This window comes from Bufo gargarizans, chromosome 11, assembly GCF_014858855.1.
Source record: "Bufo gargarizans isolate SCDJY-AF-19 chromosome 11, ASM1485885v1, whole genome shotgun sequence".
Taxonomy (NCBI): domain Eukaryota; kingdom Metazoa; phylum Chordata; class Amphibia; order Anura; family Bufonidae; genus Bufo; species Bufo gargarizans.
This window is the reverse complement of record NC_058090.1, coordinates 98,673,336-98,696,940: the sequence shown is the minus strand read 5'-3', so window position 1 is coordinate 98,696,940 and position 23,605 is coordinate 98,673,336. Positions and strand designations below refer to the sequence as shown.

Here is a 23,605-nt window from a genome sequence, read left to right as displayed (position 1 = left end):
AACATTTGCTAATTTCCAATCTTCTGGGGCGACTCCTGTTACCAGTGATTGGTTAAATAAATCTGTTAATGGTTTTGCTAGTTCACCGCTGAGCTCTTTTAATAGCTTTGGGTGTATCCCATCAGGCCCCTGTGACTTATTTGTATTAATTTCAGACAGCTGACTTAGAACCACTTCCTCTGTAAAGACACATGCATCAAAAGATTTCTTAGTCTTCCTCTCTAACTGAGGTCCTTTTCCTTCATTTTCCTTTGTAAAAACTGAACAGAAGTATTCATTGAGGCAGTCAGCTCGTTCTTTATCTTCTTCCATATACTTACCTTCCTTTTGTTTTTAATTTGGTAATTCCTTATTTCAGTTTCCTTTTTTCATTTATGTATCTGAAGAATGCCTTATCGCCTTTTTTCACTGACTGAGCTAATTTCTCTTCTGCCTGCGCTTTAGAAGCTCTTATAACTTCCTTGGCCTCTCTCTGCCTAATTTTATAATCTCATTCTCCTTTTTGTTTTGTTTTTATTATAATTTTTTTATAATTACTAAATGTTGTCTTTTTGTTTTTAATGATTTTGGCCACTTCTGCTGAGTACCACAGTGGTCCCTTCATTTTTTTGCTTTTATTGACAAGCCTAATGCAATTATCTGTTGCCTTTAATAGTGCCACTTTGAGGTAGTCCCATTTCATCCTGGACTCCATTAAAACTGTTCCAATCTGATAGGGAATCGTATACGGTACCTCTAATCTAATTTTAGAAAAGTTTGTTTTTCTAAAATCTAAAATTTTTGTTTTTGTGTAGTGTGACTCAGTCACTGTACTTATAGTAAACCATACTGACTGGTGATCACTAGATCCCAAGCTTTCCCCTACAGTAATATCGGATACCAAATTCCCATCTTTCTTGTACAGTTCTTTTCCATTCCAACTAGAGCTAACAATGAGGCACAAGCCATACATTGAATTCGTCTTTTCTATCTTGTGTGCTTCATTTTGGCAACGAGCGGCTGTGACTATACAATGCCATTAGATCAGCGTTGTCTTTAAGTCCTGCTGGGTGTGGCCTTGTTCATTGGTTTCAAACTCCATTTTCACCTGGAGTCACTTGATGCTCTGCCAATAAACCATATGAGAGTTGTCATTGGTTGTACCACTATACCACCAGGGACATGTCTTTATGTATTATTAGTATTTAGGAATAGGCACTGTATGGAAAAAGTGGTGGGGTAGGCGCTGTATAGAACCCTAGAGGAGGGGATAATTACTTATAATTAGTGCCACTTGCCCACCAGGGCACGTTTATACCTTCAGTACTGGGCGAGTACCTGTGGAAGTAGATATATTGGCGTGTCACCAGGAGCTGGGTAGAGTTTGACTGCTGGTTTACTATTGACTGAAGACACCATATACCGGTGCAGCTTATATATACACTACGGGGTTACCTGTATGCTGGTCACACTATATAACAGCGCACAAAATGGAAGAGGCTAAAGGCGACTGTCAGTCTCCCTCGGACTGGGGCTCCATGCAAGATCTTACCTCGTGGGGTATCACTGATGATAAGAAAGGTGAGGAATCAGCCCAGAACTACAAGGGAGGAGCTGGTCAATGACATGAAGAGAGCTGGGGAACACAGTTTCAAAGGTCACTGTCTAACCCTAATCATGCATTGCACGGAAGGTTCCCCTGCTCAAGTCATCACATGTCCAGGCAATGACCATCTGGATGATCCAGAGGAGGCATAGGAGAAAGTCATGTGGTCAGATGAGACCAAAGTAGAACTGTCTGGTCTAAACTTCACTTGTCATGTTTGGAGGAAAAAGAAGGATGAGTTGCATCCCAAGAACACCATCCCTACTGTGAAGAATGGGGGGGGGGGTGTGTAACATCAGGCTTTGGGGGTGCTTTTTTGCGAAGGGGACAGGGCGACTGCGCTGTATTATGGAAAGGATGAATGGGGCCATTTATTGTGAGATTTTGAGCAACACCCTCCTTCCCTCAGTCAGAGCATTGAAGATGGGTCGTGGCTGGGTCTTCCAACATGACAACGACCCGAAGCACACAGCCAGGATAACCAAGGAGTGGCTCCGTAAGAAGCATATCAAGGTTCTGGAGTGGCCTAGCCCGTCTCCAGACCTAAATCCAATAGAACATCTTTGGAGGAAACTGTGTTGCTCAGCGACAGCCCCGAAACCTGACAGATCTAGAGGAGATCTGTGTGGAGGAGTGGGCCAAAATCCCTGCTGCAGTGTGTGCAAACCTGGTCAAGAACTACAGGAAACGTCTGACCTCTGTAACTGCAAACAACGGCTTCTGGACCAAATATTAACACTGATTTTCTCAGGTGTTTAAATACTTACTGTAATGCTGCAGAACCCCAAGCAACCAGGCAAAGATCTGAACAAACGTGGATTTATTGAAAACACAGCAGTAAAGTCCAAGCTGAGCAAAAGGCTTGCTTTAGCGTCTCAAAGGCTTCGCCAGCCTCTTTCGTCCACTCAGAAGGGTTCATCCCCTTCTTAGTGAGAGGCAGCACTACTGCAGAAAATTTGCGATAGAAATTGGCGAAACCGAGGAAACGCTGTAATCCCTTTAGATCTCTAGGCTGAGGCTAGTCCAGGACAGCTGAGAGTTTGGAGGGGGTCCATCGCCAATCCTCGTTCAGAGACTATATACCCTAGAAAAGGGCATTTCTTTCACTTCAAACAAGCATTTCTCGAGCTTGGCGTACAAGTGATTCTCTCTCAGCCTCTGGAAAACCTGACAAACATGATCCCGGTGAGTCTGCAAGTCTTTAGTATGATTAGTAGATTAGTATGTCATCTAAATAGACAACCACGAGTCTACCCAAGAAATCCCGAAGGACATCATTGATGAACTCCTGGAAGACTGCAGGAGCATTACAGAGACCGAAAGGCATCACTAGATACTCATAATGCCCCTCTCTAGTATTAAATGCGGTCTTCCATTCGTCACCCTTACGAATACGTACTAAGTTGTACGCACCCCTCAAATCGAGTTTGGTAAAAATCCGGGCCCCTGCCACCTGAGCAAACAAATCTTCAATAAGTGGAAGGGGGTACCGATTCTTCACCGTAATTCGATTGAGGGTGTGAAAATCAATGCAGGGTCTCAATCCGCCGTCTTTCTTCTCAACGAAAAAGAATCCTGCCCCTGCGGGCGAAGTAAACGGTCGGATGAAACCCTTTATCAAGATTCTCCTTTATATATTCTCGCTGGGCCTGAATTTCAGGCCCAGTAAGATTATACAGATGCCCTCTGGGTGGCATGGTACCTGGCAACAAATCAATAGGACAATCATATGGCCTATAAGGAGATAACACATCAGACCCTTGTGGGATAAACACGTCTTGGAAGTGATGATAGCGTTTGGGTAACGCACTCAGCACTACCGTGGATGCAAGTGGCAACACCGGGCAAATGCACCTGTCAGAACTCCACTTGCAAATTTGGCCGGAACGCCAGTCCACAACTGGATTATGAAGTCTCAACCAGGGAAGGCCCAAAATCACAGGAGTGGATGGCATGTCCAGGGTTAAAAGGTTTAAGACTTCCCGGTGACCAGCCCCTACCTTTACCTGCAACCCAGGTGTCATCCACAACGACCGGCCTTTTTGAAGGGGAGACACATCCACAGCGGTGACGGAAATGGCTTCTCCCGGTTTGAAGACTGGGATCTGTAGTCGTTGGACCAGGGAAGAGTCAATGAAGTTACCGGCAGCTCCCGAGTCAAGTAAGGCAGAGATAGGATGGTTATTCCCTTGCCACTCAATAGTAATAGGTATGAGAAGACGACTTCTTTTAAGAGGAGGCAGCAGAGTACCTAGTGGATTCTCCTCAATCTCCACTAGGCTTTGTCGTTTCCTGACAATAGTAAAGGACATTTCTTTAGTCGGTGCCCAACTCCTCCACAATATAAGCAAAGACCCTCATTCTGGCGACGAGCCCTCTCCGTAGGGGTAAGACGCGAAGACCCCAGTTCCATGGGTTCCTCAGCAGGTTTACTGGGTCGTGGAGATGGGGTGGAAGAAACTGAATGAGAAGCCCGCTCCAGACGACGTTCTCGAATGCGACGATCAGCGTTGATTGCTTGTTGGATTGCCACATCTAGAGATGATGGAGATGGTAGAGATAATAGTAGATCTCTGACAGGGTCGAAGAGTCCCAACCGGAATCGGTGGCGAAGAGCAGCATCCCCCCAGTTGGTAAAGGTGGCCCAGCGACGGAACTCTGCAGCAAATTCTTCCGCTGTGCGTCGTCCTTGTTGGAGTTGTTCCAGTTGAGTCTCAGCAGTTTGAGTGTGATCTGGGTCGTCATACAAAACCCCCATAGCATGAAAGAAGGCCTCTACTGAGTCAAATGCGGGATCCCGTGTCTGGAGGTTAAAGGCCCAGCGTTGCGGGTCCTTCCTCAATAGAGACATCACTATGCCGATCCTTTGGTATTACCCGATGATACATGGTGCAGTTCAAAGTATAAGCGGCAGGAGTCACAGAAGTTGAGAAACTCCTGCCTATTACCTGAAAAAACCTCAAGTAGGGGTATCTTGGGTTCCACTGGGCGTTCTGCTGAAGTCGGGTCGGGCAAACCCTGGCATCCCTGGAGGAGGATTTTAAGCTCGTCCCTGACTTTTGCCAGTTGTGCATGGATCTTATTAATATTCACAGCAGAGATGTTTATCCTGTGTTGGACCAAGAGGTTCGCTGCTCCGGTCAATTCCACAAGCTGCTGTTGGATACGATCCATAATAACTGGAAGTTGGGGCTCACTGTTCTGTAATGCTGCAGAACCCCAAGCAACCAGGCAAAGATCTGAACAAACGTGGATTTATTGAAAACACAGCAGTAAAGTCGAAGCCAGAAATCATACAGAAATAAAGTAGTCCAAATAATAACCTCTGTGGGAAAACGTCAGAGAAAAGCCAGACCAGGCTAAAGTTCATACAGAATAGTCCGTGAAACCAAATACCTAAGGATGAGACGGTGAAGTATCCAAGGTCCGATCTGAGGCCACACACGGTGCAACTGTAGAGCAGAGACGAGGTTTCCAGAGGCATTCACTACATGGAGACATGCATGGAACAACCTTAGTGACTCTGAACCAGCATACTCCCAGGTTGTAGAGACAACAGTGAGCACTGATCAGCAAGGGAGATCACTTTTAAACACCTGCTGGCCAATCACAGAGTGCTGCTTGTCAGAACCTCATAGGTCATGCGATGATCCTACTCATTAGCACCTGTGCAGCAAATCCCTAATCAACGTTGAATTTGTGCACAGATGCTTTACCTGCCAGTGGCCGACGTAGCGCATAAGATGCACGCACACTCGGCCGCGCATTCCTTTGCGAATAACCCCCCCGGGCGTGCACGCGGACGCCCAACAGACTCGGCACGGGATTGTGCCAGCATGGATGCCGGAACGGAACCCGCAGGAGACACCGGATGCAGGACCGGCCGTAAATTATTGCCATCAGCCCGGCAATTCTGCCTCAGAGATCCCCGCGGCCCTCTCCTCTGGCGCCCATGCGGACGCCCCACCGTATATACAGTAACTGGCCAAACATGTCTCCAGACCTAGACCCTATCCTGCATCTGTGGGGCATCCTCAAGGTGGAGGAGAGCAAGGTCACCAGTTCTGTGATGTCATCATAGAGGAGTGGAAGAGAATTCCAGTGGCAACCTGGGAAACTCGAGTGAACTCCAAGCCCATGAGAATTAAGGCATTGCTGGAAAATAATGGTGGCCACACAAAATATTGACAATTTGGCCACTTTCACTCAGGGGTGTACTCACTTATGTTCCCAGTGGTTTAGACATTAATGGCTGTGTGTTGAATTATTTTGAGGGCACCAAATTTACACTGTTATACAAGCCGTACACTGACTACTTTACATAGTATCATAGTGTCAGGTCTTCAGTGCTGTCCCATGAAAAGATAGAATAAAATATTCACAAAAATGTGAGGGTGTACTGACTTTTGTGAGATACTGTGTATCTGAACACTCTGTATATACCAGTAGATCACCAGGGAAGGCACACAGTATATATCTCTGGGAGCTCTGTATATACCACTAGATCACCAGGGACTGGGCACAGTATATATCTCTGGGCACTCTGTATATACCACTAGATCACCAGGGACTAGGCACAGGATATATCTCTGGACCCTCTATATATGCCACTAGATCACAGGACTGGGCACAGTATATATCTCTGGTCGCTCTGTAAATACCACTAGATCGCCAGGGACTGGGCACAGTATATATCTCTGGTCACTCTGTAAATACCACTAGATCGCCAGGGACTGGGCTCAGTATATATCTGTGGGCACTCTGTATATACCACTAGATCACCAGGGACTGGGCACAGTATATATCTCTGGTCGCTCTGTAAATACCACTAGATCACCAGGGCCTGGGCACAGTATATATCTCTGGTCGCTCTGTAAATACCACTAGATCACCAGGGACTGGGCACAGTATATATCTCTGGTCACTCTGTAAATACCACTAGGTCACCAGGGACTGGGCACAGTATATATCTCTGGGCACTCTGTATATGCCACTAGATCACCAGGGACTGGGCACAGTATATATCTCTGGTCACTCTGTAAATACCACTAGATCACCAGGGACTGGGCACAGTATATATCTCTGGGCACTCTATATATACCACTAGATCACCAGGGACTGGGCACAGTATATATCTCTGGTCGCTCTGTAAATACCACTAGATCACCAGGGACTGGGCACAGTATATATCTCTGGGCACTCTGTATATACCACTAGATCACCAGGGACTGGGCACAGTATATATCTCTGGTCGCTCTGTAAATACCACTAGATCACCAGGGACTGGGCACAGTATATATCTCTGGTCACTCTGTAAAAAACCACTAGATCACCAGGGACTGGGCACAGTATATATCTCTGGTCACTCTGCAAATGCCACTAGATCACCAGGGACTGGGCACAGTATATATCTCTGGACCCTCTATATATGCCACTAGATCACAGGACTGGGCACAGTATATATCTCTGGACACTCTATATATGCCACTAGATCACAGGACTGGGCACAGTATATATCTCTGGTCGCTCTTTAAATACCACTAGATCACCAGGGACTGGGCACAGTATATATCTCTGGGCACTCTGTATATACCACTAGATCACCAGGGACTGGGCACAGTATATATCTGTGGGCATCTCGGCTCATGCCTTGTCATATGTGTCTGATCACTTAATGTATCTCATCATATCATGTGCGATACTGTCTGAGAGAACCACACGGCACTACACTCCCCATCGTTGTTTGGTTCTTTACTGTTGCGGGTCCCAGCAGGGATGTAGTTAACACTAGGTTGGCCGATTGCTCCACGGCAGTAATTACGTGCCCACTGAGGTCTGCGTTACCTGTTAGTCCTGAAATCTGACACCTAATCAAACATTGAGAAGAAGAAGGCAGCAGAACGCCCACTGAGTCACTGCACTACACCTCACTCCACCTGTCTTCCGGAAGTGGTGCAGGTATGTGAGGAATCCCCTCCGCCACCTGCAGATCACCGAGGGGCGCAGGGTACTGGGGCTGTGCTGGTATCGAGAGGACGCAGCGGAGGTCAATGCCCAGGATCAGCCATGAAATCTGAAGAGGACGAATACAACTTTGTGTTCAAAGGTGAGTCCGTCACTGCACGTAACGCCTGCCACCACCCACTGCCATCAGTACCCATCCCTGGAGCCCGGGCAAAGTCCCACCTGGTGCATGATCATTACAGAGCGTTTCCCCTTTTTAAAAAACAATATCATCTTTAAATTCTGAGTTAAAGGAATCATAGACGCAGCCTATGAACAGCTGTGGGGCCCATAACCAAGCTATGATGGAATGGGTCCTCAGGCGAAGGATAGTTGCATTGGCACCCCTTAAACAGGTCCCTGGCGACTGGCCAAGGCATAGGATAGGACATAGGGGCCAACCTTCAAACGATGCTCCGCCCTGAGCACAATGTGGGCATGGATAGGGCACGGGGTGGCACTGTTACTTATACGCTTATTAAGGCTCTGTATGGTGCCGTAGGGCAGCATTATGTGTGCATTATATGGCACTGTGGTTTGGTTATTTTATGTTTCTGTGGGCACCGTATGGGGATATTATTTAGGAATGGAATGGCATTCTTTGCATGGCACTGTGTGGTGGTATTTGTAAAGCACTGCATGGCACTACTATTTGATCATTGTATTTGAGCCCTGTATATAGTTATAAATGAGACACTGAGGCGATGATAGGTAGGTACTGAATGGCACTCTTCACTGGTCGTTGCCCAGCACTATATGGTGGTATTACCTAGGTAACTGTATGGTAGTATATTTCAAGCTGTCCATGGCACTATTATTTGGCCATTATATATGGCTCCCCTAGATTTAGGTAATGTGAGGTGGTGATCTTTAGATGCTGAATGCCATTGTATGGTGGTATTATTTATACACTATATGGCAATATTATTTCACCATTCTGTGATGGTGGAGGCCCTGTATATTAGTATTATTCAGGAACTGTGGATAGATAATTAGATACTGTAATATTAGTTTTGTACAGTATAGCACAATTATTTGGCCATGGGGTCCCTATATATAGGTATTATTTAGTCACTAAATGGCAATCTTTTCCAGCCATTGCTTGGCACTGTATGGCACTATTATTAAACCAGTATATATTCCTACAGGCCCTATGTTTGTATAATGTGGACATTGTGAGGTGATGATATTAAAGCACTGTATGGCACTATTATTTGACCGTTATACGGTGCTGAAAACACTGTGTATTTCTATTATTTAGGCACTGTGGGGTCATAATACTTTGGGAAGATACTGTATGGCACTCATATTTGGTCACTGTATGGTAGCATTATTTTAAAGGCAATCTGTCACATTGAACATATTATCTGAGCAGAAGGAGCTGAGCAAAGAGATATATAGTTTTATGGGAAAAGAGTCAGTAAAACTTGACAGCCTTCCCTCTATGAGGAGGAGGTGGTCCTATCAGTGACTGACAGCCTTCCCTCTATGAGGAGGAGGTCCTATCAGTGACTGACAGCCTTCCCTCTATGAGGAGGTCCTATCAGTGACTGACAGCCTTCCCTCTATGAGGAGGAGGTCCTATCAGTGACTGACAGCCTTCCCTCTATGAGGAGGTCCTATCAGTGACTGACAGCCTTCCCTCTATGAGGAGGAGGTCCTATCAGTGACTGACAGCCTTCCCTCTATGAGGAGGAGGTCCTATCAGTGACTGACAGCCTTCCCTCTATGAGGAGGAGGTCCTATCAGTGACTGGCAGCCTTCCCTCTATGAGGAGGAGGTCCTATCAGTGACTGGCAGCCTTCCCTCTATGAGGAGGAGGTCCTATTAGTGACTGACAGCCTTCCCTCTATGAGGAGGAGGTCCTATCAGTGACTGACAGCCTTCCCTCTATGAGGAGGTCCTATCAGTGACTGACAGCCTTCCCTCTATGAGGAGGAGGTCCTATCAGTGACTGACAGCCTTCCCTCTATGAGGAGGTCCTATCAGTGACTGACAGCCTTCCCTCTATGAGGAGGAGGTCCTATCAGTGACTGACAGCCTTCCCTCTATGAGGAGGTCCTATCAGTGACTGACAGCCTTCCCTCTATGAGGAGGAGGTCCTATCAGTGACTGACAGCCTTCCCTCTATGAGGAGGAGGTCCTATCAGTGACTGACAGCCTTCCCTCTATGAGGAGGAGGTCCTATCAGTGACTGGCAGCCTTCCCTCTATGAGGAGGAGGTCCTATCAGTGACTGGCAGCCTTCCCTCTATGAGGAGGAGGTCCTATTAGTGACTGACAGCCTTCCCTCTATGAGGAGGAGGTCCTATCAGTGACTGACAGCCTTCCCTCTATGAGGAGGAGGTCCTATCAGTGACTGACAGCCTTCCCTCTATGAGGAGGAGGTCCTATCAGGGACTGACAGCCTTCCCTCTATGAGGAGGAGGTCCCATCAGTGATTGACAGCCTTCCCTCTATGAGAAGGAGGAGGTCCTGTCAGTGACTGACAGCCTTCCCTCTATGAGAAGGAGGAGGTCCTGTCAGTGACTGACAGCCTTCCCTCTATGAGGAGGAGGAGGTCCTATCAGTGATTGACAGCCTTCCCTCTATGAGGAGGAGGTCCTATCAGTGACTGACAGCCTTCCCTCTATGAGGAGGTCCTATCAGTGACTGACAGCCTTCCCTCTATGAGGAGGAGGTCCCATCAGTGATTGACAGCCTTCCCTCTATGAGGAGGAGGAGGTCCTATTAGTGACTGACAGCCTTCCCTCTATGAGGAGGAGGTCCCATCAGTGATTGACAGCCTTCCCTCTATGAGGAGGAGGTCCTATCAGTGACTGACAGCCTTCCCTCTATGAGGAGGCGGTCCTATCAGTGACTGACAGCATTCCCTCTATGAGGTGAAGGTCCTATCAGTGACTGACAGCCTTCCCTCTATGATGAGGCGGTCCTATCAGTGACTGACAGCCTTCCCTCTATGAGGAGGAGGAGGAGGTCCTATCAGTGACTGACAGCCGTCCCTCTATGAGGAGGAGGTCATATCCATGACTGTCAGCCTTCCCTCTATGAGGAGGAGGTCCTATCAGTGACTGACAGCCTTCCCTCTATGAGGAGGAGGTCCTATCAGTGACTGACAGCCTTCCCTCTATGAGGAGGCGGTCCTATCAGTGACTGACAGCCTTCCCTCTATGAAGAGGAGGTCCTATCAGGGACTGACAGTCTTCCCTCTATGAGGTGGAGGTCCTATCAGTGACTGACATCCTTCCATCTATGAGGAGGCGGTCCTATCAGTGACTGACAGCCTTCCCTCTATGAGGAGGAGGTCCTATCAGTGACTGACAGCCTTCCCTCTATGAGGAGGAGGAGGAGGAGGTCCTATCAGTGACTGACAGCCTTCCCTCTATCAGGAGGAGGAGGAGGTCCTATCAGTGACTGACAGCCTTCCCTCTATGAGGAGGAGGTTCTATCATAGGACCTCCTCCTCATAGAGGGAATGCTATCAGTCACTGATAGTCAGGGGCACAAGCCTCAATGAATATGGCCCAATATTCAAAGTCCACCCCCCACCCCCGCACATTGCATTTTGCTGTACTTGCTATACAGCAGAACATACCTCTAACCTCCAGGTGACATCTCCTCTGATATAGATCTTCTCTGTCATCATCTTCTCCAGCCGCCTCGTCTCTGCAGAGTGTAACACACAAACATCTTAGCTTCCTCAAATTTCTATCATCCTCCAACCTGGAGCCCCCACAGTGTTATCCTGCTGCTTACTATGCCCCCCCCCCCCCAATACCCTCAAATACTATCCTGAAGAAAAATAAGTGCCATACAGATAATCTTCCCCATAGTAATAGCGCTCCTCATAGTCCCACCAATAGTAATTCCCTTCTAGAATGCCCCCATTAGTAATACTGCCCCCATTAAGTAATTTGCCCCCACACTGCCCCACATTAAGTAATTTGCCCCCAGTCTCATACCAGCTATACATATATAATAATATACAAGAGAATATACCAGTAGTACCTACTACCTGGGCTTAGGTCCTTGCGCCTAGGCTGGCTCATGCTGAATCGACTAGTGCTGCCTGCTGAACACTGGAGGCTGGACCTGGCTAGCTCAGTTGACGCTGACTGACTATGCCTGGGCCTGGCTGGCAGTCAGAGAACGACCGACCGTTTCAACAATATGGCTGGGCAAGACGCCAGTGAGTACAGTGGAGTAGTGATTGCAGTGGCACCGTCACCGCGCTTGTCTGTTCCTGCAGAAACAAGAATTGGCCAGCGGTGCAGCAGCGCTGATGACGTTGTGATGTCACAGTGCGCTGTGTGATCTGGACGTGCTGCGCGGCCCTGTCTCCTGCCATGGGGTTGGAATCGGATCGGATACTAGTTGTTGGGGCTGCTGCTGGCGCGAGGTGCGGGGCAGTGGTAGATTGATTAGGGGCCCTGGCCCTGAATAAAAGGCCCTAGCGGTGCCCCTGCAGATAGGACCTCCTCCTCATAGAGGGAAGGCAGTCAGTCACTGATAGGACCGTCTCCTCATAGAGGGAAGGCTGTCAGTCACTGAGAGGACCGTCTCCTCATAGAGGGAAGGCAGTCAGTCACTGATAGGACCGTCTCCTCATAGAGGGAAGGCTGTCAGTCACTGATAGGACCGTCTCCTCATAGAGGGAAGGCTGTCAGTCACTGATAGGACCGTCTCCTCATAGAGAGAAGGCTGTCAGTCACTGATAGAACCGTCTTCTCATAGAGGGAAGGCTGTCAGTCACTGATAGGACCTCCTCCTCCTCATAGAGGGAAGGCTGTCAGTCACTGATAGGACCTCCTCCTCATAGAGGGAAGGCTGTCAGTCACTGATAGGACCTCCTCCTCATAGAGGGAAGGCTGTCAGTCACTGATAGGACCTCCTCCTCATAGAGGGAAGGCTGTCAGTCACTGATAGGACCTCCTCCTCATAGAGGGAAGGCTGTCAGTCACTGATAGGACCTCCTTCTCATAGAGGGAAGGATGTCAGTCACTGATAGGACCTCCTCCTCATAGAGGGAAGGATGTCAGTCACTGATAGGACCTCCTCCTCATAGAGGGAAGGCTGTCAGTCACAGATAGGACCGCCTCCTCATAGAGGGAAGGCTGTCAGTCACTGATAGGACCGCCTCCTCATAGAGGGAAGGCTGTCAGTCACTGATAGGACCTCCTCCTCATAGAGGGAAGGCTGTCAGTCACTGATAGGACCTCCTCCTCATAGAGGGAAGGCTGTCAGTCACTGATAGGACCTCCTCCTCATAGAGGGAAGGATGTCAGTCACTGATAGGACCTCCTCCTCATAGAGGGAAGGCTGTCAGTCACAGATAGGACCGCCTCCTCATAGAGGGAAGGCTGTCAGTCACTGATAGGACCTCCTCCTCATAGAGGGAAGGCTGTCAGTCACTGATAGGACCTCCTCCTCGTAGAGGGAAGGCTGTCAGTCACTGATAGGACCTCCTCCTCATAGAGGGAAGGCTGTCAGTCACTGATAAGACCTCCTCCTCATAGAGGGAAGGCTGTCAGTCACTGATAGGACCTCCTCCTTATAGAGGGAAGGCTGTCAGTCACTGATAGGACCTCCTCCTAAATAAAGGGAAGGCTGTCAGTCACTGATAGGACCTCCTCCTAAATAAAGGGATGGCTTTCAATCACTGATAGGATCTCCTCCTAAATAAAAAGAAGGCTGTCAGTCACTGATAGGACCTCCTCCTCATAGAGGGAAGGCTGTCAATCACTGATAGGACCTCCTCCTCATAGAGGGAAGGCTGTCAGTCACTGATAGGACCTCCTCCTCATAGAGGGATGGCTGTGAGTCACTGATAGGACCTTCGCCTCATAGAGGGATGGCTGTCAATCACTGATAGGACCTCCTACTCATAGAGGGAAGGCTGTCAGTCACTGATAGGACCTCCTCCTCATAGAGGGAAGGCTGCCAGTCACTGATAGGACCTCCTCCTCATAGAGGGAAGGCTGCCAGTCACTGATAGGACCTCCTCCTCATAGAGGGAAGGCTGTCAGTCACTGATAGGACCTCCTCCTCATAGAGGGAAGGCTGCCAGTCACTGATAGGACCTCCTCCTCATAGAGGGAAGGCTGTCAGTCACTGATAGGAACTCCTCCTCATAGAGGGAAGGCTGCCAGTCACTGATAGGACCTCCTCCTCATAGAGGGAAGGCTGTCAGTCACTGATAGGACCTCCTCCTCATAGAGGGGAGGCTGCCAGTCACTGATAGGACCTCCTCCTCATAGAGGGAAGGCTGTCAGTCACTGATAGGACCTCCTCCTCATAGAGGGGAGGCTGCGAGTCACTGATAGGACCTCCTCCTCATAGAGGGAAGGCTGTCAGTCACTGATAGGACCTCCTCCTCATAGAGGGAAGGCTGTCAGTCACTGATAGGACCTTCTCCTCATAGAGGGAAGGATGTCAGTCACTGATAGGACCTCCTCCTCATAGAGGGAAGGCTGTCAATCACTGATAGGACCTCCTCCTGGACATCAAAGCCCAGAATGAGCAGGAATATAAAAATGAATGAAATACAAGTTTTACTGAATATTTTTTTTCAACTGATATATTAATCTGCAGTATTATTATTGCAGTATTATTGAAGTACTGCACTACTCTATATGGTGGTATTATTTAAACACTGCACAGCTCTATATGGTGGTATTTAAGCACTGTATGGCTCTATATGGCGATCTTATTTAAGCACTGTATGGCTCTATATGGCGATCTTATTTAAGCACTGTATGGCTCTATATGGCGATCTTATTTAAGCACTGTATGGCTCTATATGGCGATCTTATTTAAGCACTGTATGGCTCTATATGGCAATCTTATTTAAGCACTGTATGGCACTATTATTTGACTATGAAGATTTATATATATTTATTCCAGTGCATTGTGGGAGATTATCCAGAATAATAACTTATAGCATTTTATTTCCTTTTGCTTTGGATGTGTCTAGAGCAGAGGCAGCACTGTTACTCTGACATCCACATTTTTGTAGATTTTTTTTACGCTGATAGCTCAGATTTAGGCCTCTTTCACACAGCCGTGCGCTGGCCGGGCCCATGCTGGTCGGCGATCCGTCCGTTCCGTAAAAAGATAGAGGAAGTTCTGTATTTTTGCGGAACGGAAGCAAGTGCTTCCGTGGGTTTTCGTGCTTCCGTGGGGTTTCGTGCTTCTGTTCTGCACCCATTTGCAAGTGAATGGGTCCGCATCCGTGATGCAGAATGCACGCGGCTGGTGACCCGTGTATTGCGGAACTGCCGTATGCTGCCCGCAATATGGCCATGGAACGAATACGTTCGTGGGAAAGAAGCCTTAACATTTAGTCCGGTTTACTTTTCACCAATTGAAAATGGCACCACACCTTCTTCTCTATTCACATCCAAAGCTAAATACAGTTACCAGGATGGAGTACATTGTGGGAGGTACGAGGCATAACCTTTCCTCCCCACAGTGGTTAACAAACAAGCTTATCACACACAGTATTTACCTACAAACTCCACCTGACCCGTAAACTGTGTCCTGACAATAAAACTCTTAAGTGAAGTTTGTGTCTCCTAGTGACCTACTGCAGGAGATCACTTATCCTGAGCTTCCTGCTGCACGAATACAATGATAGAGTTACAGTGAATACTGACACACACCTCTACAGACCTTAATTATAGGTTTCTCAGATATGCTGAGACTTGTAGTTCCAGGATGGTCTAATCATTATCAGTGATCGGTATACAATATTTTTAGAGTCTCCAGGAGCGATGGACTCAGGAGGGGTTGTCTGCACATGATCCGTGCACAGAGATATAAAAGATGACTGCGCCTCACTGGCAAATAGTCCTGCTGCATCCAAGCCACAGCTGAGCTGTGTATCTAAGCTTATTGTGTGTGATACTGGCTGCTAAGGTGCTGTATCTAAGCCTCTGTTGTGCGATACTGTGTGCTGTGGTGGTGTATCTAATCTTATCATGTGGGATACTGTGTATGAGGACGCCATGACTCGCTGTACATTAGCGGGGCGGTGGTAGCTTGCTGAAGCCCATTTGCAAGCAGTCTCTTTTATGTCACATATGAGAAGTGACGGGTGTGTGAGCTCTAACATGTCACAACATAGGCTGCGGCGATGTGTGGGAGAGATGGAGGTGAAGCTTCTATCACACCGCCACACCCTGCCGCACTGTATAGTTACTGTATAATCTGGGAGCAAACATTCCCACAGTCTGCTGAGCTGTGTATCTAATCCTATCCTGTGTGATACTGTCTGCTGAGCTGTGTATCTAATCCTGTCCTGTGTGATACTGTCTGCTGAGCCGTGTATCTAATCCTATCCTGTGTGATACTGACTGCTGAGCTGTGTATCTAATCCCATCCTGTGTGATACTGTCTGCTGAGCTGTGTATCTAATCCTATCCTGTGTGATACTGTCTGCTGAGCTGTGTATCTAATCCTATCCTGTGTGATACTGTCTGCTGAGCTGTGTATCTAATCCTATCCTGTGTGATACTGTCTGATGAGCTGTGTATCTAATCCTATCCTGTGTGATACTGTCTGCTGAGCTGTGTATCTAATCCTATCCTGTGTGATACTGTCTGCTGAGCTGTGTATCTAATCCTATCCTGTGTGATACTGTCTGCTGAGCTGTGTATCTAATCCTATCCTGTGTGATACTGTCTGCTGAGCTGTGTATCTAATCCTATCCTGTGTGATACTGTCTGCTGAGCTGTGTATCTAATCCTATCATGTGTGATACTCTCTGCTGAGCTGTGTATCTAATCCTATCCTGTGTGATACTGACTGCTGAGCTGTGTATCTAATCCTATCCTGTGTGATACTGTCTGCTGAACTGTGTATCTAATCCTCTCCTGTGTGATACTGTCTGCTGAGCTGTGTATCTAATCCTATCATGTGTGATACTCTCTGCTGAGCTGTGTATCTAATCCTGCCATGTGTGATACATAATACAAAACAGCGCCACGCTTGTTGCAGCTCAGCCCTGTTCACTTCAGTGATGTTTAGCTGCAGTACGAGACTCATCCTGTGGAGAGATGTGGCGCTGTTTCTGGAGCACAGCAGCCATGTCTTTCTGGATTCTATATTATACATCAGTGGCGCCATCTGCAGGCCTCATATAGAACTACCTGCCGGTTTCTTCAGTTTTTCATCCGTTTTTCTCTTCCCCGCAGTGGTTTTGATTGGAGAGTCCGGGGTGGGTAAAACCAACCTGTTGTCCAGGTTCACCCGGAATGAGTTTAACCATGACAGCCGTACCACCATAGGCGTGGAGTTCTCTACCCGGACCCTGACCCTGGACGGTCACTTGGTGAAGGCTCAGATCTGGGACACGGCCGGACTGGAGCGTTATAGAGCGATTACGTCCGCGTAAGTTTCTGGGGTGGGCGGGGCTAAAATGAAAAGTTAGTTTTTTGGGACATATGTATTCCTGCGACAAATTACATTGTGACTCCCAGTAAAACCTCCCTAAAATTTCTCTTTGTCCTCCTTTAGGTATTACAGGGGGGCTGTTGGCGCTCTGCTAGTGTATGACATCACCAAGCACCAGTCATACGAAAGTGTGGACCGGTGGCTGAAGGAGCTGTATGACCACGCGGAGGCCAGTATCATCGTCATGATGGTGGGAAACAAGTCTGACCTGAAAGACGAGGCTCGGGAGGTGCCCACAGAGGAAGCCAAGATGTATGCAGGTGAGTTACACCACTGGGGGGCGCCATGTGTATTCTTAGTGGCAACAGGACAAAGGTGCCCATACACATTAGGTGTGTCCCGATTCTCCTTCAGCAGAAGATGTTGGGGGAATAAAAGCCTCTTGTGGTCACGGCTCCTCCACTCGGCAATCAGCGTAGCCATTCATTTATTGTGGTAGCCTCAGCCCCTCTCAAGGGTCCGAGGCTACCGCAGCAATAGTTCCTATGGATTATTATTTTTTTGTATTAAAACACAAGAAAAACGGTATAAATGTGGTATCACTGTAATCGTACTGACCTGGAGAATGAAGAGAACAGGTCAGTTTATTTCATAGAGAACTCCGTAATAAACAAAACCCATAAACTATATAAATGTGGTATCTCTGTAATCGTACTGACCCGGAGAATGAAGAGAACAGGTCAGTTTTATTTCGTAGGGAACGTTGTAAAAACAAAACCCAAAAACTATATAAATGTGGTATCTCTGTAATCGTACTGACCCGGAGAATAAAGAGAACAGTCAGTTTTATCTCATAGAGAACTCCGTAATAAACAAAACCCATAAACTATATAAATGTGGTATCTCTGTAATTGTACTGACCCGGAGAATGAAGAGAACAGGTCAGTTTTATCTCATAGAGAACTCCATAATAAACAAAACCCATAAACTATATAAATGTGGTATTACTGTAATCGTACTGACCTGGAGAATGAAGAGAACCGATCAGTTTTATCTCATAGGGAACGACGTAAAAACAAAACCCATAAAACTATATAAATGTGGTATCTCTGTAATCGTACTGACCCGGAGAATGAAGAGAACAGATCAGTTTTATCTCATAGGGAACGACGTAAAAACAAAACCCATAAAACTATATAAATGTGGTATCGCTGTAATCGTACTGACCTGGAGAATGAAGAGAACAGGTCAGTTTTATCCCATCAGGAATGCAGTAAAAATTAAATCCACAAAACTACTGCATAATTATATATTTTTTCCCAATTTTCACCCCATTTGGATTTTTTTTTCCAGCTTTCAACTACATCGTATTCAATATTAACCCTTGCGCAAACAGCAGAGACCTGCGGCTAATTACCGCGACCGGCAACAATGCCGATCGTGGTAATTAAAGGCTTTAGATCAGTGGCGTAGCTAGAAATGACTGGGCCCTACAGCAAATTTTTAAATGGGGCCCCCCTCCCCCAGTAATTTTTCGCAACCCCTTTCTTTCACGCCACCCCCATTCCTGTGGCTAGTAAAGATCACTCTCTCAGACCAGGTCCCGCAGCTGTTCCATCAGTCTATACTGCCACTGTATATAATTTTATTGTGTAATACTGTTGAGGGGGCCCTGACAAAATCTTTTAGTCCTCCTCCTCCTGGATGGGCCCCTTCTGGGTCAGGGCCCCAAAGCAGCCGCTTCCCCTATAGCTACGCCCTTGCTTTAGATGCTTTGATCAAGTGAGATCACAGCATCTAAATGGTCAAAAACCTGCGGCCAATGGGGATGCCGGTAATTGGTTTGAATGCGCTCAGCCTCGCTGAAGAGGCTGAGAACATTCAAACTGCAATTCTTATTTTGGCCACCAGGTGGCAGGCCAACATAAGAAGTGAGCAATTCTCAGTAAGGCTAGTTTCACACTTGCGGGAGGACGGATCCGACAGGCTGTTCACCATGTCGGATCCGTCCTGCGGCTATTTCGCCGTGCCCGTGGACCGCCGCTCCGTCCCCATTGACTATAATGGGGACGGGGGCGGAGCTCCGGCGAAGCACGGCGGTGCACGGAGAAAACCGCCGGACTAAAAAGCCTGACATGCAGTAATTTTAGTCCGGCGGCCTTTCTCCGTGCACCGCCGTGCTGCGCCGGAGCTCCGCCCCCGTCCCCATTATAGTCAATGGGGACGGAGCGGCGGTCCGCCGGCACGGCGAAATAGCCGCAGGACGGATCCGACATGGTGAACAGCCTGTCGGATCCGTCCTGCCGCAAGTGTGAAAGTACCCTAATAAGTCCAGTTTAAAAATACATGATTGCTCAAAATTAAAAGATTAATTTTGTAGGCTCAAATACGAGTTTCAAAATCATTACAAAGAAACTCTTAAAAATATATATAAAGAATTAAAAAAATATAAAGGATTATATCACCGCCTTTCCGTATAATAAAAAACAAAATGCCTAAATAACAAAAAATATAAATATCATGGGTATCACAGTGACCAAAACAGCCTGTACTATTAAAATCAAAAAATATTTTTCCAATACGGTGAATGGCGTAATGGAAAAAAGGGTCAAAACTGTGAATTTGCCATTTTTTTCATTGCTTCTCTCACACAATTTTTTTTTCCAATACGGTAAATGGCGTAACGGAAAAAAAGGGTTAAAATGGTCAATTTGCCATTTTTTTCATTGCTTCTTTTTCGCAATTTTTTTTTCCAATACGGTAAATGGCGTAATGGAAAAAAGGCTCAAAATGGTCAATTTGCCATTTTTTTCATTGCTTCTCTTACACAAAAAATGTAATAAAATGTGATCAAAAAGTCACACACACTTCAAAATGAAACTACAGTAAAAACTACAGATTGTCCCGCAAAAAATGAGCCCCGAAACAGCTCAGTTGATATTACTATAAAAAAAAGTTCTGGGAGTCAGAACATGGTGATGCAAAAAAAAAAAAAAAATAATTGAGAAAAAAAAAAGTTGAAAATTATTTTTACACTATTTAGACATAAAAAGCCTATACTTATGTAATCATACTGACCTAGAGAATGGATGGCAAACGGAACACCGTGCACACAAAACCCGTAGAACGGTGGAGGAATCTTTTTTTTTTTTTTTTTTTTTATTCCACCCCATTTGGATTTTTTTTACCGCTTTCCACTATATTGTATGCCATAATTAAAAGGTAGCGTTGGAAAGTACAACTTTTCCCGCAAAACCCTCATGCAGCTATGTGAACGGAAATATAAAAATGTTCTGGCTCAAGGAAGATAGGGAAGAAAAATGAAAACTTAAAAATGAAAAAAAAAACTCCGGTATCCTAAGAGTTAAACCCTTGAGTCTCAGATAATTTTTTGTTTTTCTCTCTGCCTTCCTGGAGCCATAACTTTTTTATTTTTCCTTTCATATCGCTGTATGAGGGCTTGTCTTTTGTTGGACAAGTTGTACTTTCTAGTGGCACCACTTAATATTGCATAGGATGTAGTGAGAAGCTGAATTTTTTTTTTTCCAAACAAGGTGGAATTGGAAAAAAATGCAATTCTGACATCTTTTTAGGGGTTTTGTCTCTATGGCGTTCCCTATGTGGTAAAACTGACCTAGTTACCTTCGTTCTCCGGGTCAGTACGATGACAGCGATATCACATTTATATAGTTTTTTTTGTGTTTTAATAACGAAAAAAAAATTGGGGGAAAAAATGATTTTTTTTCAGTTCATTGCCATCTTCTGATCCCCATAACCTTTTTATAGTTATGTCTACGGAACTGTGTTGGGGCTCATTTTTTGTGGGATGATCTGTGTTTTTTATTTATACCACATGGACCCACTTTTTGATGACATTTTATTTAATATTTTTTAAGTGAAGCAATAAAAAAAAGGCGAATTAGGCTTTAGATATTTTTTTCGATTATGCCATTCACTGTAAGGGATAAATATTTTTATATTTTAATAGTTCAGGCAATAGCTGCAATGCCTATGATCTTTGTTTTTTATTGTTTAATTCTAGGGAAAGGAGGTGATTAGAATTTTTAAAAATTTTACTTTTTTTTTTTTTGCCCCCCCCCCCCTAGGAGACTAGAATATGTGATTTCCAGATTGCTTTTAGCTTGCATGGTAGTTAATTGGTTTGCTGTTATCTTAGGCTACTTTCACACTAGCGTTCGGGCGGATCCGTTCTGAACGGATCCGCTCATAATAATGCAGACGGAGGCTCCGTTCAGAACGGATCCGTCTGCATTATATTAGCAAAAAAAAGCTAAGTGTGAAAATAGCCTGGGACGGATCCGTCCAGACTTTCAATGTAAAGTCAATGGGGGACGGATCCGCTTGAAGATTGAGCCACATTGTGGCATCTTCAAACGGATCCGTCCCCATTGACTTACATTGAAAGTCTGGACGGATCCGCACGCCTCCGAACGGCCAGGCGGACACCCGAACGCTGCAAGCAGCGTTCAGCTGTCCGCCTGTCCGTGCGGAGGCGAGCGGAGCGGAGGCTGAACGCCGCCAGACTGATGCAGTCTGAGCGGATCCGCCTCCATTCAGACTGCATCAGGGCTGGACGGCTGCGTTCGGGTCCGCTCGTGAGCTCCTTCAAACGGAGCTCACGAACGGAAACCCGAACGCTAGTGTGAAAGTAGCCTTATAGAGCCCTGCCACCTGCAGGCCTCCATCGGAACTACCGCTCTGATATGCTGGGTCTCTTCAGAGAGATCCAATGCATCAGAGCGAAGGAACGGCTCCCCCGATCACAGTACAAAAAAAAAAGAAAAATAGCAAAAAACTGAAAATTGTCCATTTCTTAAGGGGTCAAAGGAGTATTCCCATGTGGACATTTAGGACTTATCAATAGGGTCTCCACATGGGTTGTCCCATTACAATTAACATATATGACACTGCATCCATGAGGTCCATTCATGAGGATGACGCTCCACCTCTAAGGCGCCCACTTCCATCATGTTTTTTGCATTTAACTAAACTATGGGACCTTATAATCCCAACAGCATCATGTACCAAGTTTCCTTAGAGAAATCCCTCATGCAGTCTTTGGTTCTTCTTCCCAACAGACAGTAATGGATTGTTATTTATGGAGACTTCAGCTCTCGACTCCACCAACGTTGAACTGGCCTTCGAAACCATTCTTAGGGGTGAGTGTCTTGTCCTGTCGTGAGGTCTACTTCTGCAGCTTAGGTGAAGATGTTGAGCTCATCTGCAGATTCTAGATATCACACATGTAGAAAGACCAACTGAATCACCCTTCACTAGGGGGTCTGAAGACATATAGGTATTCATGTATGCCTACTAATGGCCTACTCTGACCTTCTTATCTCCTAGACATCTACACAAGGGTTCTGAAGAGCAAAGGAGGTGAACCAAAAGAAAACACTGTGGTCTTATCTAATGATACTTCTGCTACTCAAGCTCAAGACACTGAAGCCAAAAAGTCTTGTTGCAGAAACATCTAGCTTTGACTGGTCCATCACAGAAGGTGGTAGAAGCTTGAGAGACATCTGAAGACATCTGGGTTACCTGAAAGGATTACTGAGGTGTATGATGGAGAACTCATGATGTAGATCATGATCTGAATCATGGTGGGTTCAACCTCGCCCTAATGGGTTCTGTCCAGATTTGGTACCCACCACAAAAATGCGTTAAAGCTTAATCTATGGATCATGGGTTTGGTTCTCCTATATGACATCCAAAATGACCCAGAACTCTGTGTTCATTGTAGTATTCTAGGGTAATTGAAGGTATGTGGAAGGTCCCAATCTGTACTACCCCCCCCCACCCCCATTATTACATGTAGGTCCAGAGGAACCTCAGGCCCAGGTGTAATCGTAACCTATACAGCTACGCCACTGACTATACATAAGTATATATTTTCCTCACTAATCTTCAAGCAAGCACATTTAATCTGGTTTTTATCTACAAGCCACTTTTAAGAATATGAATAATGTTTTATAAATAAAAAGCCGGTCACATATTGCTTACAACTTTGTAAAAAAAATACAGTTTTGTATTTTTGTGATCCATAATGTAAGAAAACCTGTACATTTTCCCTCATCCTGTCCATAAAGGGCTTGTGCCCCAAACTAGAACACATATTGAGGTGCTTTCAAGAGTTTTCTTTTATTTCAATGCTATTTCACTCTATGGACTGTAGGTGTCACTGTTTCCATTGGTTTCTACTGAGACCTAGGAGAAGTTCCTACAGGAAGTTAATGTAAATGGTGACATCTGCAGGTGGGATGTAGGTATTGCATGCAGCCAAATACTAAAAACCATAAAACACAACAAAAATCACTAAAAATGTTTAAAATATATTAAATACAGTCCTATCAGCTCTGCCAAACCGCACCCTCTGCTTTGCCTATTGCAATGTTCCGAACTATCTGGCTGTGCCCCACGAAAAATGCTGTCAGGAGGTTTTATTATGTGATTTCCAGATTATCAAAAAGTCTGGATTAGTGAAATTTTAATCAGATTAATAATTCAAGTCATATGACCAAGAGGCACGTACCCCAATTCTCAAGAATATGCCCGACAGACAATCTGATCACACCTCTAAATAGGTAGACTATGCCTCAGATTA

The 23,605-nt window shown here is 46.0% G+C and overlaps 1 protein-coding gene across 2 annotated transcripts; it reads left to right on the top strand.

Moving 5' to 3' along the window:
• Positions 1-7,497: 7,497 nt before the first annotated feature.
• RAB25 (RAB25, member RAS oncogene family) lies at positions 7,498-23,115 on the top strand. 2 transcript variants are annotated; one of them, XM_044271836.1, is made up of 5 exons: positions 7,498-7,691; positions 16,782-16,977; positions 17,104-17,300; positions 22,077-22,160; positions 22,348-23,115. In XM_044271836.1, exons 1-5 carry the CDS (start codon positions 7,652-7,654, stop codon positions 22,476-22,478), a joined length of 648 nt encoding a protein of 215 aa, XP_044127771.1. In that variant the 5' UTR covers positions 7,498-7,651; the 3' UTR covers positions 22,479-23,115. The 2 variants fall into 2 exon arrangements, with proteins under 2 accessions (XP_044127771.1, XP_044127774.1); XM_044271839.1 differs by having other exon boundaries at positions 7,499-7,691; positions 22,080-22,160.
• The last annotated feature ends 490 nt before the right edge of the window (positions 23,116-23,605 follow it).